Genomic DNA, 27,422 nt, shown 5'->3' on the forward strand with positions numbered 1-27,422 from the left:
ACTGCAGTACCTTGCTGAGTTTGTAAACACATTTCTAGGGAGGAAATGTTCAGTCAAAAGAATTAAAGGGGGGCTGGGGTTGTGGCTCAGTGGTACGGCGCTTGCCTAGCATGCATGGGGCACTGGGTTCGATCCCCGGAACCACGTAAAAATAAAAAATAAAGGTATTATGTCCATCTACAACTAAAAAATTTTAAAAAAATTAAAAAAAAAAGAATTAATGGAAGCAAGAACCATTCACTATTTTCCTTAGAAAGTTATAATGTGGGAGATGGAAGAGGCCCTTAATTGTTTTAAAAGAGGGTTACACATATATACACATGCTTACACACTTGAAACGCCATAGACTGTCTTCCAAGAATTCCAAAGAAACTGATCATGGATTTCCTTTAGGGGAGGAGGACTAGGTAACTACGGAATAGATTAGGAGAAAATATAGTTTTCTCTGTATATCTATTTATGTTTAACTTTTTTTGTTTGTTTGCTTTGGTTTTGATATTAGGAATTGAACCCAGGGATGCTTTACCACTGAGCAACATCCCTAGCCTTTTTTGTATTTTATTTTGAGGGTTTCTCCCTCTCCCTCAGGCTGGCCTCAAACTGTGATCCTCTTGAGTCACTGAGATTACAGGAGTGTGCTACTGCACCCAGCTGGGCTGTTTAACATTCTAAAAAAAGATGTGCATATAGCATATATTTAAATATAAATATCTTTTTAAAATTTTGGGCTTATGGGACAACCATAAAAAATAATTAGACTAGAGAAAGGCCTTTTTATGAAAATATCTTGTCTTTAGAATGCTTATCAAAGATGGGTTTGTGAAAACCAAGACTTGCCAACACTTGTCTGCCCACCAACAGGTCTGTGTTCATATCTCCTCTCCTATTGTCCTCAGTTACAGACAGAAGGCTCCTGATCTACTATTTACTGGGGATTACTTTGTTTCTCTAGCAGCAGGAATGGATTCAGATTAACTTTTTACCTTGGTTCTTCAAGACTCCTGTATGCCCAGGGCAGCAGTTGGCTGAGAGAAGAAGAACCATCTCAAAACTGGATCTGAGGGAGTGAACCCAGAATCTTCACCTCATTAGCATCATGCTCATATCACCTCTCATCCAGTGACAAGTTTGGGTGAAACACAGACAATCTGATTTGGTATCTCAAGTCTATACAGAGCCCGAAGAGCCCATCTATCTTAATAAGCAAGTTTGAGAAGGCAGTCTCTTCCTAAAGTGTCTATCTTTATAGTTACATCAACATAGCCATTCTGTGGTTAAAGGTATATCCAAGCACCCAACTTCCCAAGCCAGAGCCACAGGAATCAGTTGCTCCTCCTTTTTCACTCTTCACAAGATCTTCTTGATTTTAATTTAGAAATAGCTTTCAAAACTTGCCCACCCATTTTCTCTACCTTGGTTGACAGTGACATATGATCAGACCCTCCTTGCCATCCTTCCTAGCTTACTACTAGTTCCCTGATACTTCTACTCCTAGTACCTCCCACTCGGGCACACTTTCAAAAGCACAAATCTGACCATTTCCTGCATGACAGGTCACAGTTTCCTTTAGGTCCTGCTGTCATAGGCCAAAGGCCCTTGACTGCACAGACATACAAGGTCCTTTGTCATCCTTTTTAAGTTTTCTTTCCATTTCATTTTCTTTTGGCACAGCACTGTATTCCTACCTAGATCATGGCCCTCACCAGAGATATGGTCAGTATTTCCCCACATGCTTTTTCTCCAGGATGTGACACATCATTCCTCTTTTGTGCCCCAGGGCCTAGCACATGAGAAATATTTGGGCAAATGAAGAAACAGGGACCCTCTGAATGATGTAACATAGCCTTTGATGGTGCTTCTTAGACATTACATACAAAGAAATCTTCTGGGGCTCTTGTTAAAATACAAATTCAGACTCAGGAGGTCTGGCATAGAACCTAGTCTGCATTTCTGATAAGTTCCCAGGTGATGATGATGATGCTGGCCAGGGAGCCACACTTTGAGCAGCAAGGATATAGAACAGTAATAACTTTAGATGGAGGAGCATGGGGATCAATTATTTCTACAGGGATCTTGAAATTTTTAGTGATTTTTTTTTATTTCAAAAAGATCAAAAGGCTGGGCACAGTGGTAATCCTTGAGACTCAGGAGGAAGAGGGAGGAGGATCTCAAGTTTGAGACGAGATTCTGCAACTTAGTGAGACTCTGTCTCAAAGTGAAATTTAATAAAAGACAGGAAGTGTCGCTCAGTGGCAGAGTGCCCCTGGGTTAAATCCCTAGTAACATATGCACACACACATACACAGAGATCAAAAAAAGTCAAAGATTTTATATACCCACCACTTAAACAGTGAGCTATGGAGATATAGGGTATTCTAGAAATGAGGGTAAAATAATTAAAAAGCATTTGCTTTTAAATTATTGTATTGATATTCTAATACTTAATTTGGAATCACATTAGATTTACCTGGGAAGCTTTTTAAACAACACCTATTCTCCTTCATCTTTTCCACCAATCTGAATTTCTCCCTAGAGTAATATGAAACCCCCGGTCCATGGCTCCCACCACTGAAAACTACAGCCTTGGAGAAGGCTTTTGTTATTGATGGGACTATACAGTGTCACTCAGCTGTGCTGGGGAAGCAACAAACTTTCAGTTATATAGTAATTCATATACAAGAAATCTTCCTGGAAACCTCTTCCTCCATTTCTGACCCAAGTCTGACTCATCCTCTAGGTCTTCAAAATTGTCCCTTCATCATAGTCAGCCCTCTCCTCCCTGGAACCATCCCCCAACACACACACATGATGTGAACTGACATCTGTCTCTTCCCACTAGACAAGTGTGTTGTACATTCCATCCCCAGTCCAGACCACAGAACCTGCTAGAATAAGTGCTCAAATGAATGAAGAAATCAACTCTTTTTTCTTTTATCTAATGAATTTCTTCTTTCACTTCTTAAACTCTGTCCACAATTGGCTACATAAAATTCCTTAGGAGAGGGCTGAGGTTGTGGCTCAGTGGTAAAGTGCCTGCCTGGCATGTGTGAGGCACTGAGTTTGATCCTCAGCACCACATAAAAATAAATAAATAAAATAAAGGTACTGTGTCCATCAATAACAAATAAATAAATAAACAAATAAACAAACAAATAAATAAAATCCCTAGGAGAGTTAATATTTGGTATAGAGCTAAGACTTGCTTAAATGACAACACAAGATGTCTTGGTATCTGTTTGCTGTAAACTGTTTGGGTTGGGGGAGCCAGACAAAAATAATCTCTTCCTCCTCAATGTTCAAATTGAGTAATATTTATTGCTTACAAAACAATATACATCATGTTTGTAAGTTATGTAGCAGTAACAAAATGAACACTATGAATACACCACCCAACAGAACTAGAACGTCAGCTGCCTTGTGAAGCCACAAGCATGTCCTCTCCTCTTACCTCCTTGCATTCCCTCACCTGAGGCAAGCATTCTCCTGAATTTGTGGGTTTTTAAAAATTATTATTATTGTTATTATTTGGTGCTGGGGATGGAACCCAGGGCCTTGTGTAAGTCTGCACAAGTGCTCTCCCATTGAGCAACATTCCCAGCCCCATTTTTTATAGCTTTATATGATTTATTATTTTTAAGTGGTGCTGAGGATGGACTCAGCACTAATGCCTCACATGTGCTAGGCAAGTGCTCCCATTTTTTTTTTTTTTTTTTTGTGGTGCTGGGGATTGAACCCAGGGCCTTGTGTATGCGAGGCAAGCACTCTACCAATTTGTTTTTATTAAAATAGTTTTTTTAAATCACATATTTGTGCATCTCTAAACAGTAAGTGGTTTTGCCTTGCTTGCTTTTGATCTTTGTAAAACTGGTATTGTTCTGGTATGGTTTTCTATAGCTTACCTTTTTTTTTTTTTTTTAATCAACATTGTTCCAAAGACTCATATACATTGTTATGTACAGCTCTGGCTCATTTATTTTTATAACAGCATATTATTGCACTACATGAGTCCATCATTATGTATTTATGCTTTCCTTGTTAGTGGACATTTAAGCTGTTTCCAGGTTTTTGGTCTTAACAACAATGCTCCTATGAACAGTCTTTTTAGGTTTCTAGGCATACTCATGAGTTTTTCCAAAACATATACAAAAGAATAGAATTGCTAGATATGTGCAGGTCCAGGGTTACAAGTGGATGCCAAATAATAATAATAATAATAATAATAATAATTATTATTATTATTATTATTATTATTTTGAGTTTCTGATGATCCCCATCCTCAATAACAGCTTGTTTTACCAGGACATGGAATCCCAAACTGGCACTTTTGAAGGCAGCATTCCTGACTGGATGGGCTATTTCCTTGGACCACCTGGCTGGAAAGCCTGGCCTGAGACTCCATTCATAAGGTTGGGCCCTGAGTCTCACACCTTGCTGGACCTTAATATTGGGACAGAGCACTAAATTGAGATAAGAGACCAGGGTGCCTACTGGACTTTGCTGTGGATACAATAAAGAAGGCAATCCATCATAGAATGTGGGACCTGGCAGGAACCCTAAGGCCAAATACTTCATTTTACATTTAAGGAGACTAAAGCCCAGAAAGGTTAAGTTACTTGACAAGGTCTAAGAGTTAATTACTGCAAGAACCTTTCTCCAGGGCACTTGATTCCTAATCCAGAGTTGTTGTTTTTCATCCAGTAATTTAAGATGGTATAACATGATCCAAAAAATTAACAATGATGCTAAATATTCAGATAACTAATTTGTTTTCAAAGTAGTTGTTTGATTAAGTAACTGATGAATTTGATAACTAGCTTTTTTGGCTTATGATGTAATATTCAATGAGATAAATAGTGCACAACTACGGTTTCAATATACAAATTAAACTACTACAAGACTCAGGTCTCTTGAGGAAAGGTATTCCTAATCATTCTTGCCCTTGGATTATCCCCCTGCCCCAAGGAAAACATTAGGCACCTCTTTAAGAAGCCATTTTTGTGAGAAAGGCAAACTTCAAATTCATTCATTACTTTATGATCACCCATAATTAAGCTATCCTAAGAGGCTGGGAACCATGGAGCTTATGGCAAAACAACATCAAAGAGTTGATGGTTTATAATCCAAAGCCTCTTTCCACAGGAAGGTAGAAAAATATTGAACAGAGAGCAATTTGCTGTAGAGGTACTTAGCACTCTTCAGAGCATGTATAATAATCAAATGTAGCATAATTGTGTGCAATAGGAGTCTGTCCCCATCCATCAAAGGCAGTAAAAATGGAATTGAGAGGCAAAGAAGGACAGCTTAATAACAGGAAAGGTGCTTGTGTAAAGGAAAGTGGCTTCCAAAGCCTGTAGTGGAAATGTCCATTCTTTTTACTTTAGGAATTCTCTTCTCCACTCCTAACCATTTGCCATGCACCCTGCCACCCAAAGAATCCATTTACCATTTAAAAATAATTTTTGTTTTTCATTTAACAACATCTGCAGATTGATAACAAGAGCTTTCTGTGAGGTATCCTCCTTTTTATGTCAGGAGGGTTTTATTACTTCAGGGTGGAGGGCTTGGAGGGAAAGAACCTCAAGTAATTTTGCCTCAGGAATGCTGACCAAATGGTATTGAGATACTTCTAGTTCAAGTTTTCCTCCTAGCAGTCATTTTAATCAGCACTTCCCGTATTTAATGAGCTTGTAGTGCCATTACATAATCACCCAGCTCACTGGATTAATGATGAAAAGAGGAACTGATTTTTTCAGTTGCATCATTTGAAGTAAATGTTAACTTTCTTTCTGAGTCCTTAGTTACCCTAACCGCATTAGTGTGACAAATATGTCTTTGTCTAGCATAAGTAATTAGAATTTAATCACTTTAACTGCATCTTAATTACCCCAAATGAATTGGAAGGACATTTAATAGCAAAGATTAAATTGCCTTAATGAACGATTTTTGTGACTCCATCAATACTTGAATCACGTTAGCCACTCCTCTCACGCACTCCAGTCGAGGAACCGGCAGTGAGCACAGAGGTCACTAGGTGGCGCACTTCTCTCGTTTGTTTATTTAATTTCCCCATTGATCTGTTTTAGAAGACAACAGGAAGGAAAGCGAAAAGCACATAGTTTATTGTGTTCTTCTGATAACCTCTCTTTGGGACTATGAGATCATCACCAGATGCGAAAACGAAAGGAGTGATTTCAGAAACTGTCGATTCTGAGTACCCTATGGCATATGCAAAGAAAGATGAGAAACACATGGGTGACTGGAAGCATGCAGGGTTTGAAGGAAACTGTAAGTTGCCCTCTGGACAATTGCCAACATATAATCAGAGTTTTAGTCAATTGATTATTTTGTATGTATGCAGAGTCCTAAAATATGAGTAACAGTCAAGCTTTGGAACTGAAAGGCAGGCACTGATGTGGAGCCAAGAAATGTAATTGCTGCCCAAGTGCAGATTAGAATACCGATGCTTGAAAATATGGAAGGATCTGGGCCCTTGGGGCCTCCTCCAGGCATGGGTCTCAAGGGGCTAGCCCTACCCACAGAGCACATCTAATGAGATGGGTCTTGCCCATCAATAATTGTTTAAGTGAACAAATGGATAGAGACTTGGGTTCCATGTATAGCTCTGTTACTGCCTTGCATTCCCCCTGGCTGCTTCTTCAAAGGAGAGCAATAAAAAATCTCTTTTAAAAGTCTTGAGTAAAAATGAAAGAAGTTTCCATAAGTAACACTCTTTGAGAGTCCCAGAGGGAAAATACATTCTCTCTAATTTCAAGAATTTTATTTTGCACAGACTTCCCATTGGGTGTTTATGACCATGAATCAGACATTTCCACACTCTAGGTCCACTGACCTGGTGGACCTGAACCCACAACAGAATCATGAGGTAGAGGATAAAAGAGTTATGGGTTTTGAATTGGGAATGCTGAGTTTAGGGCATCAGTGTTTTCCAGTTGTGTTAGTACAGGTAAAATTATTTAACATCCATAAAGAAAGCAACAGGGAAAATCATGGTAACCACATAGACTACTGGTTCCAAAACTTCCCTGCACATTAAAATCACCGGAAAGCTCTTAAAAATGCCAATATCCCAATGCCTCATTATGCAGGGAGTACTGGCATATATATATAATGCCAGCTACTTGGGAGACTGAGGCTAGAGGATCTCAAATTCAAGTCCAGCCTGGGCAACTTAGCAAGATCCTGTCTTAAAAAAACAAACAAATAAATAAAAACAAAAACCTGATGCCCAGGTCATGTTCCATACAAAATATATCAAAATATCTGTTTTTACAACCAGATATTAGGGTTTGTTCGTTTTATCTCTAAGTGATTCCAATGTGTTGCAAGACTTAATAGCCACTGGCATAGATGATGAGTATTTAATGAGAATATATATGTGCCTACTGTAGTGTACAATCAATAATGTGCACAACAAACTTAAGTTTCCTTTATTATTTATTACTGACAAATCTGATGTATTATACTTTAGTGTCTGGTTATGTTCAGATTTAATCTTATTAAATCACCTTGCCTAAAGGAGAGGAATATTTCTAGAGCTAAACTGTTCCAATTTTATGATAATATAACATATTTTGGGAGGGATATATGTAGATGATTCTATTGCAAGACCCCAGGAAAAATAATTTATATGTTTGTGTCAAAATAATTTATATGTTTGTATTATATGATTGTTTTGAGATTGGCCTAGTCAACTAATCCAATTCTATCATCTCAAAAAAATTAAGCTTCATTAGTATTAACACACTTATATTAAAATAAAAACCTATAAAAACTTACTGATAAGAGGGCTGGGTCGTGGCTCAGCAGTAGAGCGCTTGCCTAGCATGTGTGAGGCACAGAGTTTGATTCTCAGAACTGCATATAAGTAAGTAAAGATCCATTTACAACTAAAAAAAATTAAAAAGCTTACTGATAAGAGATAGGAATTTATGATTATATGCTAAATTCATTCAATTAGAAACAAGTTTTTCCTTTTTAATGCACTATAACACTGATCTTTTTCAAGTGGAAATTTGACTTTCTTCTCATAAAGGTGCTTATCTTATTTAAATAGACATAATGAAAAATTACATTTAGTGAATATTTGTTAAATGTCTTTCTCTAGCATGATGAGAAATGGATTCTCTGACATCCTGACTTCTGTAAAAGCCTCCTTCTGTTGCTATCCTAGGTTGGGGGCCATTCAATTTTACCTGCTTTAGTGGGGACCGAAATGAAACTAGTTATTCCTCATTCCACCCATGAATATTCTGTGGTTGAGGTGCAGTATTTAGTGTGTGTTTAAATATTCCAATATATGGAGTTCACAAAGAACACTCAGTACTGCCACTTCAAGGACAAGGCCTCTAACTACAGAGGGCGAGGAGCAAGACACCCCAGAGCCTCCTTTTTAATTTTCCCACTGCATTCGTTAGACTTGAAGATTTTTTTTTCTTTACAAGAAGATCGGGAATAAATTTTACTGATATGCTCTGTAAGAACTATTTCTTCTGAGAACTTTGGGCAGCAGCATCTGTTTGATTAGCTGAATTTGCCATGAAGGTGGAAATGATGACATCAAACAGCTCGTGTAACAACCTCCTTAAAGACCTCGTAGATTAGAGATGACTATAGATTTTCCCCAACGCGGATCAAAGGGACTGAATTGAACGTTTTAGCTTAATGATCCAACCCCTGTCACACCCACAGGGACACGAATTCCGATTTTATAAGCAGGTGTGCACGTGCACTCAGACGCATACACAAAGCTGCTGTGGGGGACGAAAAGATCAACCACCGGATCAACGCCAATAGGTTTGATCTTTTCGATTACTTGACTGCCACTATATATACTCCTGGCAGGTCCTCATGCTCTCATAAACTTCGGAATATTAACTGTTAATTTTCGTTTTCTCACTACAACTTTTTAAAAGCAGGCATCCCAGCCGCCTTTCAGGGGCGCAGACTAGGTGACGTGATGGTGGGGCCCTGTCCAGGGTCCTGACGCCGAGAAGCCGCTCCAGGGCTCCAGACCTATTGGCCTCCGAATGCCCTTTCACCCACCCCACAGGAGAGAAAACAAAGACTTCCAAAGCTCAAGGTCTCAGAGCTAGCTGCCTCCTGACTCGGGTCGGTTTGCTGGAAGAGGAAACAACAAAACAAAGGAACCACTAATCCGCTCAAACTATATCCCTTGGCCCCAACTTCCAACTTCAGACCGCCAGCATTACCTTTTTTTTTTTTTTTTTTTTTTTTACACTGACTCTGATCTTCTCAAATAAAAACATGTCAGCAAAAGCATCATTTGGATAACAAATCCAAACATGCGCCTGTTTGGGGAAGAGTTGGGGTGTTCTTTGGGAAGATGAAAATTTTGTCTCCATGGATGGGGCAGCCCTAGGCATTGTTGAGGTTAATTTGATATCCCCTTCCTCCTCCTCCACACCCTGTTCATATCGAAATAGTTATCGGTTTGAAAATCCCTAGGACAGAGATGTTCTAAAAACAAAGACTCAGCAAGCATCCCTTTCCTCTCAGCAGGCTAAACAACGGACGCTTGCTGGGCGTCTAGCCCCGGCGGCCCGCAGGGGGCGCGCGCAGCTTCCGCAGCTCAGTCAGTCTGGCAACCCGGAGAAGGTGAGTCCAAACGAAGGGAATCCGGGAGCCCAGCAGTTCAGCACCCGCTTGACTCACAGAGCACTTAAAGCTTGAAAATAAAGACACATCTTGGGCTCTGGGTCACTTTGCTGCTACAACATAACCGTGTTATTGTTGGTACTGTTGGTCCCAAGTATCAGTTGTAAGTGAAGATGTCCGGGCTGAGTCTTAAGCGATTGTGGTGCCCTGGACCTTTGATCTAGGATGTGGATGGCTCTCTGGAGGCTTCCAAGTAGCTCGGGGCTGCACCTACTGCCAGAACCAGACATCCTCTGATCAGGCTGTGGGGTTTGTCTCTGTGGGCATCCTCCCTGCACTGACACCAAGGTCCCCAAACAATAGCCACCAGGTTTCCTCAAGCCTCAGAAGCAGGGTTAGACCACTCCAGTGAGACTAACAGGCTTCACTCTTCACCACCTGAATAAGTCTTCTTAACCCTATGGGCACACCCCTCCTTCAATGGGGCATGTATTTCCTCTGGGGACTGCACAGAGGGAACTATAGGGGACCCCTTACAGTTCACACACCCTCAAGGGGGCAGACAGAGGCTGAGAAAGGCTGCAGAGCCTTTTAGTGACTGTCTCCAAGACCTTTGGATTTTGTAATTCAGTGGTGTGTGTGTGTGTGTGTGTGTGTGTGTGAGAGAGAGAGAGAGAGAGAGAGAGAGATATTTTCCCCATGGAATCCATAATTCATTGCCAACATTCATCCTGGGCAGGCTCTGGGACTCTCAGTCTTCTTCTGACAACAGGCCATCCCCTGACCATGCTGGAAGGAGGTCATTCCAGACCTTTTCCCCCAGGCTTCTAGCTGGACACGGTCGGTTGCGCCCCTTGGGCTCTTTGTTCACACGCAGCAGGCTAGGAGCAGCTGCTCCGAGAGGCTGAGCACAAGGAAACCCGTCCCTTGGCGCCTTCTCCCATTCTTGAGCCCATGCCCTTACAGCTCCCTTGAACTCACATCCGGTCCTGTCTTTTCTCCTGGCCCAGGGTCTGAGGAAGTGCGGTTCCTAGGGCACAACATTGCATTCCTGCCTGGCTCCTGTGGCCCAGGGAGGCAACGGGACAGTTGAAATGTCACTGGCCGAGGTAAATATTAACAAAAAGCAAATGGACTTGTGCGGGGCCAGTTATCAATCAACCAGGCCGCAAGGCCACTAACAGCAAACACAGTCCAGGTTGGATCGGGCGAGACTTTCTCATCACCGCCTCTACGTGGAACCCAGTCCCCCTGGCTCAGGTCCTCCAGGACTTTCTAGGTCAAATACATGACCAGTAAAGGGGCGAAGTCCTGGGTGCTGAAGGCCTGACCATTTCCCCCGTACTGTTTGGAGGCTTCCTCGCCTGCCAGTCCTGCAGTGTTAGAGTGGCCCAGCAGCTACCCACTTCGGAACCATGGGCCTGTGAGCGACAGCCTCCTAGGTTTACTGTGCCTTGCCTATTGGTGGGTATCTGCTGCCGTCTCTTCCAGCGCTGGTAGCTCCTGCGGTGCAGCCAAAGCCTTCTGAAATCTTTAATTGGAAACTAATCTCCTGCGACTTGATAGGCACCCACGTCAGAGGCAGAGCACACCCCTAGCCCAGGTCCCCCATCCCACTCAGGATCAGAAGCAGCCGCGAGCCCAGTCGCACTGTGTTGTAATGGGGAAGTAGCAAGTATAACATTGAGAGAACATATATTGATTTTTTAAAAAGGTAGTTAATTTGGTGAGAATTTCCTTCTGTCGCCCATTTTCCACCAGAGTTGAAAATTCCAGACCAAAGGCACCTCTCCAAACATGCTGCCACATGCAGAAGGTTTTGACCATTGGCAACAAGCTGTGTGGAATGTAGGAGACAGAGGTAAATGGAGAAGCCACCCTCCCTCCGGCTGAGGAGGGAAGGAACACATCTCAGTGTGATTCTGATTCCCATGAGGATAGGGAGGAGATTGCTGGCCCCTGTCTTTGAGGGCAATAGCAAGCAAAGCTACAAGGGGGCACTTCTGCATTGGGGAGCTGGTGGAGGAGGACAAGCACCAAGATCCTGAAGCCAAGGCCAAGTTGGTTTTCAGGATCCTGCACTCCTAGCCTAGACATCATTTGGAGGGTTCAAAAAACGACTTCACGTTTTTTAATTTTCTTTCTTTTTTTCTTTTGGTAAGAAATTGTTAAGGACTCCAATCGCTGTTACTCAGTGGTTTAAAAATAGGTCATGCGTTTGTGGCTTGAGGGGTTCCCTGCATGGGGCCCTCCTGGCCAGCACTTCATGCTCAGTTCCAGCCCTCCACCCCACCCCTTTAAGTCTGGGGGGTGGAATCAAAAGTAGAAGACTCGAGGTTCCATCCAAGTATCAGGACACCAAGTCCCCCTTGGGTTTGTTGAAAAAAGTGTGTCCAGCCAGAGTCTCCTATTTTGCACTTTTTCTAGGAAAAGGCCACCTGCCTGGGGCAAAGAGCATCCGGCTTGACACAGGCTGCTAGGTGCCCAGGCAAGCGCCTCTTCAATGAGTACCTGCCTAGCACCTCCAGGCCTTGCCTCTGTTGTGCGGGTCGCGACTCTTTTCTCTACTCACCACCTCAGCTCTCCACGCCTGGAGATCAGAGGGCACACACCTAGAACAGAGCACTAGATCGGTTTCTAAGGCACGGGCTGGAATATGCCAGGGGAAGACCAGAAGAAGTGGGGAAAGGCGGGTCGATGAAGTCTGGAGTAACAGCTTTGACTGGGGGTGGGGTGGGGCACTGGACTTCCCCTGAGGGAGTACCCTTCGTTTCACCTCTTTTCCATTTTTCTCCGTCCCACTCGCTGAGTTTGGGTGGCTTCTAGGCGAGCATTGTTCGGGTAAAAGGTCCCGAACTCCAGCCTTGCGGTGGGCCTGTGAAGATACACTACCTTGGATGCCCAGTCAGGTTGAGCAGTCAGGGCAGGGAGTGACCCCTTCGTCCACCCTCTTACGAACCTCAGCTGTTCGTAGGGTTTTGGTCAGACACCCACGCGGGGCAAGATGATGGTGGTCCCAGTGCTAGAGAGTGGAAACACCGGAGCCCAGGATTCGCTGAGATACTCCGTCAGCCTCTCCCTTCGGTCTCCTTACCTGCTGCCTCGCCTGGTTTCCAGCTGCAGGCAGCAGGAATATGCCAGAAAACGTCGCTTGGCGAAGGCCAAACTAGGCTTGAAAACCCCACAGGACAGAGGCTCAGTCTTGGTGCTCCGGACCGAAGACCTCAAGCGCCCAGACCCAAGGAACGCTTTGGGTCGCTTCAAGGCTCGAATCTCAAGCTCACTCGCACCTGCCTCCCTCTAGCTTCTTATTGGCAGGCACGAGATGGGGGGAGGGGGTTTCGGCTTTACGCTTTGATTTTAGACTGTGAAACGGCTCAGTGCCCCCGGCTCAGAGCGGATTGACTGTCTCTCGTTCTCCAGGGACGAATTAATGGAGAACGATCAGTTAATTAACAAACCCTCATTCCGGCTTTTACCTTTCTCTTCGCCAAGGCTCAGGCCCCGGCGCCAAGCTGAGTTGCGCGCGCGGGGCGGGGTTGGGGGGGCATGGACACAGGAGTCAATCAACTTGGCAACCTCCGCCCCGGTCTCATTAAACCCAGTCTGCCCTCGGGTGCCCTTGGCTCTATCTCCCCTCGTGTCCTCGGTCTTCAGAGGTCGTCGAATCCGCCCGAAATCCCCGGTGCGGCTCCGGCTGGGTTCAGCTGTCTCCTCGGCCTATCTGCAGTCTAGGGGAGCCAGGCGCGCTGTCCACGCAGCGCCACCGAGACCTTACCGCTTAACTACAAAACAGCCGGCTTGGGATTTGGGCCCAGAAGACCTTTGCTTGCAGACTTGGGGGTCATTTACATACTCCCACCCTCCTGCGCTGGGATTCAGACTGAAAGTCACTAAGAGGAATAAAACAAAATGCCAAGTCTTTTTGTAAAAAATGCAAGCGAAGGTGGCCCCTGGCCTTCGCTGCGAGCTCCCTTATTGCTCTGCCGTTCTCACCTGGATCTCGGTACTGTCTGCCTTCCTCCCTCTCCTTTCCACCGTCGGTTCCACACTCAGTGTGTACCAACTTTTCCGACGCGTCCCCTCTGCACACACTCCGCTCCATAACTTGGGAACGGTTTGCCCGCACTCTTAAAAGTGCGGTTCTCCGGAGCCTTACTGGTGCCAAATGAGCCCAGGAAGGGGTCGCCGCAGCGAGTTCAGCCAAACCTTTACTGGCAGCTGGCAAGCTCCAGCCCAGCGCCCGAATATGCACTTGAGGGTACTGAAAGGGAGCACCTAAGCGCAGTTCCAGACACGCGTGTCCCCAACCCCACTTATCAAACCCGGAGTGCTCAGCTGAGAAGCTATGCACAGACTGTGTGCTAACAGGTTCGAAGATTCCTCCGGCTGTGTGACCCTCCAGCGCGGTCCACAGCACAAATGCGCCCCTAGAGTCACCGAGGCCGCTGCAGCTTAGCTCCCAGGGCCTTCCACAGCCCATTGCACTAAACCCTGAAGGAGGTAATCTGCTTCCGAAGCCGTGTGCTGGCTCTTCCAGGCCCAGGGACCCCTTCTAAGGAGAGGGAAGGATGAAAGCTCTGCCTACTCTTTCCCTCCCACCTTCAGGCCCTTGAGTTTCCAAGTCCCTTATCTCGCTTACGCGCCAAGCTCTTTGGCCCGCTCACCTGCTAAGCGGAGCGCGGACATTCGCTGGAACTCGGGTTCCTGAAGCCACTTCCACATCCTCCGGAAGGTCTCTCGGCCGGACTTGAGTTTGCTCCAGGGTTTGGGGTTGCGCAGCAGGTCCGAGAGGGTCCCCTGGGAGCGGCAGAGCACCCTCTGCGCGAAGATGGCCTGTGGGATGCTGTAGCGTTTGAGCTCGGTGGTGATACGCTGCGCCACCTCTTTGGTATTGATCTCTTCCATCTGCCCTGAATTACTTCCATTGCTGACCTGCGCGCCGGTCACCGAAGGGTTGGGCTCTCGGGCCGTTCCCAGGAGCTGTCCGTGGCCCTGGGCGTTCAGGTGGGCATGGGGGTGGTGCGGAGGAAGGCCATTGATGGGCACCATGCCAGCCGAGGTGGGCGTGAGATGCTGCTCCCCGTGGCGGCCGAGCATGGCCGGGTGGTGGGCTTCGAAGCCGTTGGGGGTGAGCATCTTGTCGGTGGGCATGGCAGCTCCGGGGTGGGCATAGTGGGGAAGCCCTTGCTGGGAGTTGTGGATGCTGCCCAGACCCGAGCCGGAGAGGGGCGAGAGGCTCTGGCCCATTCCAGCCACGTCCTTGTGGTAGGGGGTATAGAGGTTATTCATGGAGGCCAGCCCGCGCTCGTCCCGCATGAGTGTGAAGCTACCGCTCACGTTGCCCGCCAGACGCTGGTGGTGGTGCGGGTGGTGGTGATGATGGTGGTGGTGGTGATGGTGGGGGAATTTGTCCGATACGGTGGAGATGGGCGGCAGCGGCTGAAGAGGGGTTAAGGTGGTGTAGGTGGTGGGCATGCTCATACCTGGGGGAGTCTCGCAGGCCATGGTCATAGTGGGGTGCAGGGGACCAGCCAGGCTGTGCTCAGGGGCTCGGTGGTGATGGTGGTAATCGCTGCCTCCGCCGCCGCCGTCCAGGAGGGACGCCATGCCCATGGAGCGCGGGTGCGCGGGAGGCAGGTGGCTGCTACGGTGTGCCACAGAGCTGCGCGCGTGGGGACTGCCGCCCAGTAGGTCGGCAGGGGCGGGCACCGGCTCATGGCTCACCCCGTGCAGCTCGCCGATCGCCTCCATGGTCAGCTGCGCGTTCATCGTGATCCCGGCGAGCGGGCGGCGGACACAACATCGATGTGGCCGGGCAGAGGCTGCGAGGAGCGCACGGAGTCCGGTCTTCACATTGGCTGCCAGCGACTGTAGCCTTTCTTCCTTCCTCTCACTGTGGGTCTGTATGAGTGTGTGTATGTGTGTGTGTGTGTGTGTGTGTGTACGCGTGTGTATGTGTGTGTATGTCTCCTTTCCTCTCAACCCCACCTTCCCCTCTGCGTCCTCCGCTTTTAAAAAATATTAATTTCCAAAAAGGATCCGCGTTGTTGGGAGAGCGCGATGCCACCAGCCCGCCTAGCCCTGGTCCCCTCTCGCCCCTTTTCTTAGAATTGTGAGGTCCCCGGCTCCCCTGACGCGACCGGCGCGCCTGCCACGGCTGCTGCCTGCCCGCGCCGCTCGCCAGCTCGAGCCATGGCTCGGTTACTGTTGCAGACTCTCTGGCCGCGGTTCAGTCGCCGCCGCCGCTGCAGCGGCCCGCCCTCACGCCTACCGGTCGTACTGCGCATGCGTACGGCTCGGCCCCGCCCCCTGAGTCCCCGCGATCCCAGCCCCTGAAGTCCCCGTACAAATGAAGTGGGGAGGGGGTGGTCTTGCGCCTTTCCAGCGGCGCCGGATGGCCTGGAAGCGGTGGGCACGTGCAATGAACTGGGGCGGAGCGCGTCCTGGGGCCGCCGCCGCAATCTCGGGAGACTTGCTTCCCGCTCGCCTCCCTTGCACTGGTGAGCTCTTTCCTTCTAGCCCCAGGACGCTTCTGCCAGGCTCCTACCACGGTTGGCTCGCTATGCTCGGAGCTTTGCTCTTCTCTCGATAGTTGCTGCTTCCCGGGGAAGGTTGCCCGGGAAGCTGGGGATTGTGTCATCACTCCTTTCACCCAGGCCCACTAAGCTCTATTTCCCGGAGAGATGCTGTAAGTTGGCGCTTTCTGCACCCTTATAAATGTTCGCCTATTGGAGAAGGGAACCCTAAATATCTTAAAGGTCTCGGTCAGGTTGGCAGCTGTTGACCAGGCATCCTTCATCCTCCCAGACACTCCTCTGCCCGCCCTTCCTTACCCGTGCCCTGGGGAAGGAGCATTAAGTGCCAAGAGTCCATACCTCGCTGTCCCTAGCCGCCTGTGTCCTTCTTCCGCGCAGCTCATAATTAAGGCTGCACGCCCGCTTCACCAGTGACTCAGAGGGGAGGGGGAAGGAGGAGGGTAGGAGTGCCCTGGTGGGTTCCCCTGTTAACTTCCGGTGCTGAGGGGGCCGCCAAGGCTCGGGCGGTTGGTAGGGTTGCCTCCGAAGCTCTCCTGGTAAAGCACCCAGAGGCCGCTGCTTGTGAAAAGTACTGACATAGGCCGGGTAAACGCTGCCACGCGGGTCTCCGCTTGGCCCGTAGGGACGCCCCTTTCCCAGCGTCCCTGAAGAAGCCTCCGGTTGAAAATTAATTCAGCTTCGGACGTAATTTTGCCCTTTCCACTGTCATGTTCCAATACGGAATCAAACCTGGTTCTTAGGTCTGGACGCGTGGAGAAGCCCCCAGTGTGGGATGTACACCCGGCCGCCACATGCCGCGGCTTTCTTTCATTTACAAAAGAAAAGAAAAAAAAAATCCGTAACAAAAGGCAGAGCCGTGTCCGCTTAGGTGCTTTCATCCCTCGGAGAAAGGACAGATGTGCCCATTGTCCGGCCCTTGGCAGTTATGGCCGGGTCAGCGCCGAGCCTCAGCCGCGGGCGAGCTGTGTTCACAATGGGGACAGATTCTCAGAGCCAGGGTATCTGGGCCTAGATACAAAATAAAGTTTGTGTGTGGCTTGTACTAGGCCAAACTCAACAAACTCAAATCATAGGTTTGTTTGCTGAGACACCGGGCTGAAATTCACCACCGGTGTTTCCACTGTAAATGTTCCCAGACCCTTGAAGAGGCCAGGGCTGAGTTGGTATCATGGTGGTGGTTGAGCTTCCAATAAGAAAGTTTCAGCTGGACAACCTTTAGGGAAGTACCCATCAGCTAGGGTAGGAACTAGTCAGGTCCATCTCCTTGCCTAGGTTCCACCCACCACAGGCCAACATCATGATTCAGGTAGGTCACAGTCAGTGGGCACAGTCAGTTTGACTTCCTTGAAAATGCCTTGTTCTGGGGCTGGTTAATATGGCTGTCCCAGAAACAATCTCATCCTATCCCAGCAATTTCTGTGGAGGCCCTGAAAATGGGGGCTCATCTCAGTGGACATCATTTCTACTTGCTCAGTGAACATTGAGGAATATCCCTCCTCCCCTGGCCAGGAAAAGCCCTTTGGGAAAAATACACTGGCCAAAATAAACTCAGAAAAACAATCACTCTATTTCAACATATCTATATCTACCTGTTCATACACATATATACACAAGCATAATACATTTGTTGTCTAGTACATCACAGTTTGTTGGTGGGAAGCTTTTTTAAAAATATTGTTTCTGCTCTCTTTTCTTATAGCATAGAACATTGGCCTTGCATATGAGCCCAAACAATGGGTTAAAATAGCAGGCAGCCTTTGAGCTAAACTGTCACCCCCTCCCATATTTTAATCCTACAGATTGCCCTTATGACAACTCTCATCCCAAAAGGCAGTGTGTTAAAAGAAAGAAGTAAATACCACCAAGTACACAAATTGTTCATGGTTTTCTCTTTGTGTAGCTAATTAGGGGCTTGATCTTGGAAACCCTCCTTGTGAGGCTCCTAGCTGATCCCCTGGTGGCCACCTTAAGGGGGCTTGGATCAGGTGAGCTTGACTTCACCCATCCACAAAGGGACTTTTGAAAAGGGGGCCTGTTTTGATGTTGATCACTTAAGGGGAAGTGAAGGGAAAAATCTGGGCAAGTATGTGTTGGCCTTGCTTAGTTCAATATTTCACACTTTTCCTAAAACATTTTCAAAAATGGCTCAGGAGGCTGAGGCAGGAGGATCTCAAGTTCACAGCCAGCCTCAGCAACTGGTGAGGCACCAAGCAACTCAGTGAGACCCTGTCTTTAAATAAAATACAAAAAAGGGCTGGGGATGTGGCTCAGTGGTTGAGTCCTCAGAGTTCAATCCCTGGTACTCCCCCTACTCCCAAAATGCCTGTGAAGGACTTGCTTGGGTCTGTGAATCTCCCTCATTTTTCTTGGCTATTCACACCTTTTATTTAACCACTGTCTTCCTGCAGTTGATGAGTTGCAGTGATCTCAGTCAGAATATTTTTCTTCCTTGACCTCTTACAAAACTCCAATTTACTAAGAATGTATGATGGGTAGGAAGGGTGCTCTTCTCAGGCCTAGTTAAGGTGAGTGCATGTGTGGGGATGGAGAGGCACTAGATAGATTGCCAACTGTGGGAGGGCTGAGATCATTTTTTTTTTGTCATTCCCCCCCCCCTTCTTTTCCATCTGCCCCACACAATGCCTCGTCCACATTAGATGCAGTATGGAGAAGGAGGGAATTACAGTACAAGGGAGAGTTCTTTGATACTTGGAGGTCAATGAATGTGATTGAGAGGAAGGCTTATAATTAGATACTTAGATTTTGAGTAGCTGCAGGAAATTTAAAGAAAAAAAGTGCTAATCAACATCAGAAAATTACTACAAGTATATATGTTTTCTAAAAAAGGAAAATAAAACTATTGACTTGATACTTGTTGCTGGCAATATTTTCAGTTTAGAAACAAGGATTTCAAAATATTTATTTTGTAAATGTCAGAAGAAGAGCCTGGGGGGATGGGACGAGCAGGTACACTCTCATGCTGGATGCTCTACAGCTTGCCAGGCAACCCTCCAGGCAACCCCATCAGGCTTAAAAAATTAAAAGAAGCAGCCCATTTTTCGAAATGCTGACCACACAAAGTTCTCTGAGAAGCTCCTATTGGTTTCAAAGTTAATACTTTATTTTTCTTTGTGAGTAGTAGAGGTGTAATACAGGATTATTTCCCAGTCTTCAGGACCATTCCAAATAAATGTTTCTAGACCCCCCTGAGCCATCAAACATGTACTTTTCATTTTTTGGTATCACAAACAGCAATCCTGGGTGTCAGAGCAAATATCTCCAAGGTCCCAGGGGAAGACCCACTCCTTGGCTAGAGCCTCAGAATGGAATTCATCATCATTTCTGATGACTACATTCAGTCTAGAATTAAACTGCTGGTGTGGAACCATTTCCTTGATATCTAACTACAATAAAGCACTTGATAGCTGGGGGTGAAGGATTTGATCCTGGGTGCTTCCCATTGGGCTTTCCTGTCTTCCTCGGGAGTCCTCCCATCTCTGGAGAAATTTCATTCAGAAAATTACTATTGGCTTAGAATAGAATTATCAAGAAACATAGAAGGGACTGGATTGGTGATTTGCTATTGAAAATAATTTTTTAAAACACAAAAACCAAGTTACTGGGCTGAGGGTGTAGCTCAGTTATAGAAAGATACTAGGTTCCAGGCCCTGGGTTCAATTTCCAACACTGAGAGGAAAAAAAAAAATAGTGACCCTCACTCTGGGACAAGGAAGTTACCAATTATCCTGGCCTTCTTTTTCAATCTTTGATCATCTTTTTGTCTATAGTTTTTATTCACCTTTTCGTTAACTTCTCCCCTACTTTTTCCTTCTTAAATTCGGTTTTCACGCGTGAATTTTTAAAAATTCGGCATTTTCGCACTTTTCTTTGTTTCAACTTACTCTACTCGTAACTCCAAATCCCAAAGAGAGGATACTCTGCTGAAAGGCTGTCAGCTCATGCCAACCCTAGAAATTCCAGACCTACCAAGAGCCACCTGAGTGGCCATCCTGGAACATCAGACCACTCCTGGTGTGTCTGTTACCTCCTGGGTGCAGGAAGCAAACCGCTCCCCTTTCTAGGTTCCCTAGCTGAACTGGAGGCAGCGTCACCTGGGTTGAAATCCCGTTCCGGCAGTCATCCACTCTGGCGAGAGCTTTTCAAGGCTTCGAACCAAGAGCGCTGAAGGAAGAGTGGGTGTCCTGACGTCCTGAGCATGAAGGAGGGGGTCCAGGTTCCTAGGTGACTCTCTGGCCACAGGACTGTGCTAGTCGCAACCGGCGCGATTCTGGAGAAGTTGGCCAACCGTCAACCCTTCACGGATTTTCTTTCTTGGTCACTTTACAACGTTGAAGAATATTACAAAGGGAACCTACCCACGCCTCCGGGGCGGTGAATTTTCCAGTCTTTAGACCGCCGGAAATGCTGTTCTTTCGATGCTTCCACTTTTGGGGGACAGTACGCCGAATTAACCACGGGCAGGTGTTGACTTCCAAGGCTGGGGACTGGAAAGGAGAGAGGGAAGAGAGGGGGCTCCTCCTCGGTGCAATTTAGAGGAGGCGGGTGTAGCAAAATCCCTTCGAGGTGGTCCCTAAGAGCAGAAGTCACCGGATGCCGTCCAGCCTGTACCCTCAGGCCTATTGAGCGTGGACCAGCCACCCGACCCTACACAGATTGCGGGCTAGGCGGCGGGGCGCCGGGCCCACTTGGCGAACTCCTCCGCAGTCTCGCGGGGTAATGCGGACCTGGACCTGAGAGCAGCTGCACTTGGGGAGGAAAACTCTTTAAACAAATCATTTTGGTGTCTAATCAATTAGTGTTTGCGCAGTCAAGTACCATAGATTTAACAGAATAATCGTTACCGCCCTTGTCTTTATTTGACCCGCAGACACCTAGAAGATTTAAAAATAAAACGCTGGTGTTCTGGTTTCCTCACCCCTTGCCTGTGTCTCTCTCCTGGGGCCTGCTGGGGCTGGACCCCGGCCTTTTCTTGCTTTCTCCCAAGTCTTTTCCCTTCCCTCTTCATCTCTCACACTTGCCTTCTGATACTTTACCTTCTTTTCTTGCCCTTCCCACCCGATCGGCCTTCCGCTTCTTGTCCACCTCCTCTGCTTCCCTCCGCCTCCCGGCTGGCACAACAACCAGCCCCCGTGTTTCGGACCCGGGGCTCAGGGCAAGTGCACCTGCCCTCTGGCCTGAGAGCCGTTCAGGCATAGGATTATGGAGTCTCCAAGCGTCCAGTTGTATTTTCCCCAGACCCTGCTTGGCTTGCTCCTTCCTGAACTAGCCCGATACTCGAGGGATCATGTTAGAGTCCTTTAGTTTTTGTGCATGAGAGCTTTTCGGGGTCTTGTGGCATAAATGCGGTGACCCAGGGCTCGGGAGTGGGGTTAGGAGGAAAAGCTGAGAGTACACAGACTGATCTCTAACGCGCCAATGCTGGGCAGGGACGTGGGACCTGTGGACTATCACGAGCAGAGCGCCCCAAAAGCACAGCTGTTGTGAGGGGGCGGGGAGGGTGAGGGTGGGGGAGTAGAGGGGGAGGGGACTGTCTTCTCTGAGGTTCTCTGAGGTTCCAAGGGTCCAGGCGGGAGGGTCTCCAGGAGCGCCCGAATAGCTGTTCCTGAGTTTTCCTCCCGGTCCGGTGTCTTTTTCAGGCCTAACACGTGTGGGCCTGTATCTGTATGTAGGCAGGACAGCAGTGCGCCATGCCCGGCTCGCAGGCCTCCAATGCTTTGCTGAGGAAGTGTCCGGCCCTGAAAGGATGTCCCAGAGGTTGGCTGGATGGTCATTAGGGCCAAGAGACCTGGTGGTGGGGCTGTGGGGCTGCGGGGAATCTGGGTTTTAGGTTGAAGAGCTTTTGGAGACCCTGATGGACAGGAACACCTGCATCCTTTAGTTCTTAAATTAATTTAGAGGACCAGGGAGGTCCAGGGTGGAGGCTGATACTTTCAGATAGTGGGTTGGTTATAGGTGAGGTTGTAATTTTAAAGGGGGAGAAGGCTACTGAACTGCAGGTTTAGCTCCCCCTCACGCCCCACTGCCAGTCCTCTTGGGGGTTCTGCTGCACGGAACCTAGAACATTTGGAGATACCTGGAATTGCCTCTCAGTCCAAATGCACCATCGTCCACACAGTGAAACTTCAACTCTAAACAATAGATGATTATAATACACTTGACTACTGCCTGTATTTTCCTGTTTAACATACATTAATCCGAGTAACAAAAAAATCAATATTGCTAACAACACTGCAAACAAATCCTAGTCTCACACAAAAACCTCCAAGGGTTTTCAGTCACTCCTACCTCCTTGAATTTTGTTATTTGCCTCTAGCCCACAGGTAGATCCTGACTATCCTGGAATACAATCCTGTCTTAAGAGCCCTTCTCTAAAGATTCCGATTTCGCTTTTGCCATGGAGGAAATCAGGGATCCTCTAAATCCCAGCTTTTTCTCTCCTGGCATCTTTTGAAGACCCTGGGTTTTACTTCAAACTCTGTTCCCTCCAACACAAGCGAAAGCCTAAAGTCACTGGCCAGTGACTATTTTGTTGTTGTTGTTTTCTCCCTAACAAAACCCCACCTTATATGTGGCAACCCCAGCACCTCTCCAGGGCAGGATACCCTAAACTGGGCTTTTAAGCCATCTTGCTCCCATTCTAGCCATCTGAAATGAATCTGGTGGTTATGGTTGGATATTTATGAATCTTATTATGACTATTTTAAAAAATGGTGTTTTCCACCTGGAAGAAACAAACCAGAAGAGCTGGCCAATGAAGAAACTTAGGTTTGCAAAACACTAAATTATTTACTATTGTATTTCAAGGGAAAAATAGCTTTCTTAAATCATCCCCGCAATATAAATTGCAGACTTACAGTATAGTCCTGGTAAGTCTAAATTTTTAAAGGAGCAATATTCAAAGAGACATAGATGTCTGTATTAATTATTTATTCGCCGGTGCCTTCCTTCGTTTCTAACTTATTATTAATTAGGCGCCTCTAGTCTTTCGCAGAGCGCTCCACTGAGCCGGTTGCAGCTTTAAATATGAATTAAAAGCAAATCCAAGCTACTGTAATGCGAAAATTATTCCGTGTCTTGCATGGCAGAGATGAATAGCTGCGTGGATCAATACCGTGAAACTCGGCTCCCAACGACAGGGTTATTGATAGCTTATATTAATGATGTTAATGATGGAAAAAGGAAAACAACGGCCCACCCGACTTAGAAACTTTTTAGCCACTGAAACCCCGCAATAAAAACGGGAAGGGGGCAGGGATCGGGCTTAAGTGTAATAAGAAAATTATTTATGAAACCGGATAAATGACTTCAGAGCTTTGATGCATTTGAACCTAACGCTCTTGGCTCCTGGCGGCCCTGGCTCCAGCTGGGGAGACCGCGAAAACCCCAAGCCACGCGGAACTGGGGAGCCAGGGTCTCTCCGGCGGCCTCAGCAGCCTCCGGTTTGCTCCCTCTGCCTTGGTTCCCGCGGGGAGAGCCTTCTGGGGCGCCGGTCGCTGAAGCGTTTGGAAGTTGGCGGAATAGGGCTGGCGGGAGGCTTGTCCCTCTACAGTCTGGGCAGGGACAGGTAGCAAGGTCAGTGGGGCCCAGCGGCTTGGGACTTTGGCCCGATTTCTCTATTGGTTCTCTAGGCACCTGCCCCCAGAGGGACGTCTAATGCTTTGACCGTGCCGGGGGGACCCTGGTCCGGGTCTGCACTGTTGCCTCCTGCCCATCTGGCTAAGGTTCTCGGGATTCTCCCAAATGCAAACTAGTGGCCGTTTCCTGAGCAGGAGAGGAAGGGCTTTATACGAAGAGAAATGGTTCTAGACGGGGCGGAAAAACTGAGGGAAAAGCTTGTTCTCCTTCCCCGTGTCTTAGCGGGTTCTTTACCAGGCCCCAAGTTTAATGGGCTTTGGCATCCGGCTCTCGGCAAGCGCGGGATCCGCTAGGCTCGGCGTTCCTGCGGGTGGAGAGAATGGATTCTCTGGTCTAAGCCCCATCCTCCAGTAATTCGGCACAGGCGCCGGCCCCCCTCCCTGCCAGCCCCAAATATCGACCCACTCTCTCCTCCCCTCTAGCCGAGGGCCACTGAGAAGGAGGAGGGCGCAGAGTGGGGAAGCGAAAGGTTAAATCCTGACCCTAGAGGACGGCGGGAAAGGTCAGAGCCCGAGGGTCAATCGCAGGCCCAGGTCCCATCCCCCCTCCGCTGGGCGTAGAGCCGTCTGGTCCCTTCCCCCAGCCAGGGTCCTCTACCATCTGAGTCGTAGAGGGGTCGACCCCTGGTAGCAATGGAACGGTGCTGGAGAAGCTTGTGTAGGTATTGGTAGTCCCCTTCTGGCAGCACAGAAAGGCCAGACCTAAGTTTTTGGATTCCAGTAGGAAGGGAGGAGGGGCGTTCGGGAGCTGCAAGAAAAGGCTCAGGTAGATAGGGGCAATCTCACTTTCCTTCTCATAGACTGGACAAATTTGCACTTTTCTTCATTATATACTTTTAAATTTCTCTCTCTGTCTCTCCTCTTCTTTCCTTCCTCTTCACCAGCCTTCCATCTCTCCCCGGCTTTTTCCACTTCTCTTCCCTTCCCTTTCTGTCTCCTCACTTCTTCCTTTTCATTTTTCCCTTCTTTCCTTCCTTCTCCACTTTTCTTATTTCCTCCCCCCTTTCTCCATATTGTTCTTATTCTTTACTTCTAACTTTGTTCTTTATTCCTTCCCTCTCCTTCTCTAGGTGGGGTCTGGTGCAGATCTTTGTACATCTGTACTTTCATATGAAAAGTGCTGGCTTCATTTGGCATCAACATAAACTAATCTTGTTTTTGAAAAAGGAGAGAGACTAAGGAGGCTCAGGTGAGCCACTGCGACTTTGCTGTAACTGGCTTCCACAGTGCTTCTCAGCTAGGTCTTTGCTACTACTATCCATGTTCCAGTGACCCAGGTCTGAAGTCTGGGGCTTGTCATCTGTGTGGGGTGGGGACAGCTTTTCTGGCTAATTCTCCACAGTGCCGTGGTGTAGGCCTCTGACAGCTTCATATTTTGGGGTTATTGTTTTTATTTACTTGATTTTACTAAAAAATTTAAAATAAAGTTCATCTCAGAGGCCTTAATCACTGAAAGCACCAGTCAAGCCTTAACTGTCTTTGCCAGGAGTGGCTAAGTTGAAACTGTTATTTAGATAATTAGAGAAAAATGAAGCTTCCTGCCACGCGAGAAAAATCTTCTCAGCTATCTGCTTTCAAAGTCCGCCATCAACTACGTGTTTCAGAAAGGCTCTGGCTGCATAGACTCAGTCTCATTGCCGCACCATCTCAAACACAAGGCCCTTCTTCAGAAAGGAAACACAACAGACACTGCAAAAAATCACTTGATTCTGGAAAAAAATCAATATCAAAATTAGATTTATTGTCTGCTTATGTGATTAAAAATGACAAAGTGTTGGCTTTTATTTTCATAAAAAGACAGAAGCCTGAACAAAATAATTTACTATCGAGTACTTCTTGCTTCATTTGCCTGGCAAAACCTGGAGAAGGCTAGTGGGCCACTTGGAAAGTGCAATGTGGGGAGCCGGATGCTCCCTGCACAGAGGTGAGCTCCAGGTTGAAGGATTTGTGTCTTATTGTATGTAGGAGGGAAATAAATTTCCTAATCTCTAATTTGCTGCAATGCCAGTGCAGCTGGTTAGTTCTCAGTTTGCCTTGTTCCAGAGAAATGCTGGGTGATCTGTCCCTTGTCCCTAACTTTTCAACTCAAACTCAAGTTCCAGGTCTTGTTCCCCAAAATGACTTTAGAGTGTTGCTGACTTATTGGTTTCTGGTTTCCAGTAGAGTCATACACTTTGTGGTTAGCTCGGCTGGCCTTCCTGATAGCATCCAGCCTTAGACCCCTGTGTGTGCTTTTGAGTGTGTAGTTTCAGCTGCTTCGTGGGATGAGTTCTCTTCCCCCGGAGGCTTGAGAGGTTTTCAGAATCTGGGCTGGAATCCAGAAAAGGGGTTTCCAAAACCTTTGGGCAGGAATCTTCAAGTGTTATGGGTGATGTGCACATTCTAGGAATATCACTGTGTTTGGGAGGATTGATTACACCTGAGCCCAAGGTTATTTATCTTCATTAAAAACAAAACAGAAAAACTAAAAAAGAAAAGACAAAAAACCACAGTGTATATTTCATCTTACATTTCCCATCATCCTCAAACCAATTCAGAATCTACTCTACTACTCTCGGGTGAGCATCCTGCATGTGAAGCACACACTCTCACTAGTTCACTGCCCACACTGGAACAAAGTGGCTCCCTGACCATGAAAGGTTATGGAGCATGGTCCACGAGAGTGCCAGTGGTTTCACACACATGTAACAGCATCATTAGGAAAATAATACAAAGCTGGGTTCCTTAGATCCCCTAAATGCACCTTCCAATTGAGAATTGACGCTGTTTGCGGGATACACATGCCAGGATTCATTTGTGGAATCAGTAATTGGTCCTCCTTTTTGTTCTGGAACCCAACTGAGAAGGCTTATCTCCTGGTAGTTGTGGAAATGACACCCAACCATCTCCTCCGAGGAATCTCCACGGGCATGGCTTCTCCAAGGTTATCTTGCTCTCCTATTGGATCAAGGGCTTAAGGAGAAATAGATGTGGATCCTTGGTTTCTTGGAAATCTGACAGCGTCCCTCTCTTCCCCATCCAAACAGGCTTGAATTTCTGTTTTTGCACCTGTCTTGTTCGGGCCAATGCACCCCCAGAGTCCTTTGCCTTTCCCTCAGACGCCTGAATGGAGGACGTGTTGATCCCTACAGAAAAGTCTGTCTAGGCCGCCTTGGAGATGGTGAAGACGCCCCAAGGTCCAGGTGTCCGGTTCTTGCTGTGGGGCAGCACTAGCTCCTTTCATCGTGAAGACAGGTTCTGCCATTAGCTTCTAAGGGAACAAACCTGGCCTCTTCCATTGCTCTATCAGATCCTTTCTCCTGCATCTTCAACCGAGAACCTCCCTCTCCAGCCTGGAGGGTCGAAGGTCAGGCCTTCTCTAGGCACACAGACTTCTCCGTACCACTGGCTGAAGCAAGCGCTGGAGCGGTCTCCCCTGTAATTGAGGCTGGATGCCCATTGCCGACCAGGGAGAACAGACACAGATCTTAGAGCTTCCCAGTCCCCAGACAATTTAGCCTGTATCTAATGACGTGGAGTTTTGAGGGGGTGGGAATGGAGCAATTTTATTTAGGAAATTATGAGTGACTACATAAAGTCACTCATCTAGACA

General features: G+C 47.2%; 1 protein-coding gene across 1 annotated transcript in view; it reads right to left on the bottom strand.

Moving 5' to 3' along the window:
* Positions 1 to 15,408, bottom strand: part of Onecut1 (one cut homeobox 1) — a 32,738-nt gene extending 17,330 nt beyond the window's left edge. The window contains exon 1 of the mRNA XM_027926212.2: positions 14,304 to 15,408. Within this exon, the coding sequence (XP_027782013.1) occupies positions 14,304 to 15,408 (1,105 nt within the window). The remainder of the gene's footprint in view (positions 1 to 14,303) is intronic.
* Between the last annotated feature and the right edge of the window lie 12,014 nt (positions 15,409 to 27,422).

This window comes from Marmota flaviventris, chromosome 2 (assembly GCF_047511675.1).
Source record: "Marmota flaviventris isolate mMarFla1 chromosome 2, mMarFla1.hap1, whole genome shotgun sequence".
NCBI classification, from domain to species: domain Eukaryota; kingdom Metazoa; phylum Chordata; class Mammalia; order Rodentia; family Sciuridae; genus Marmota; species Marmota flaviventris.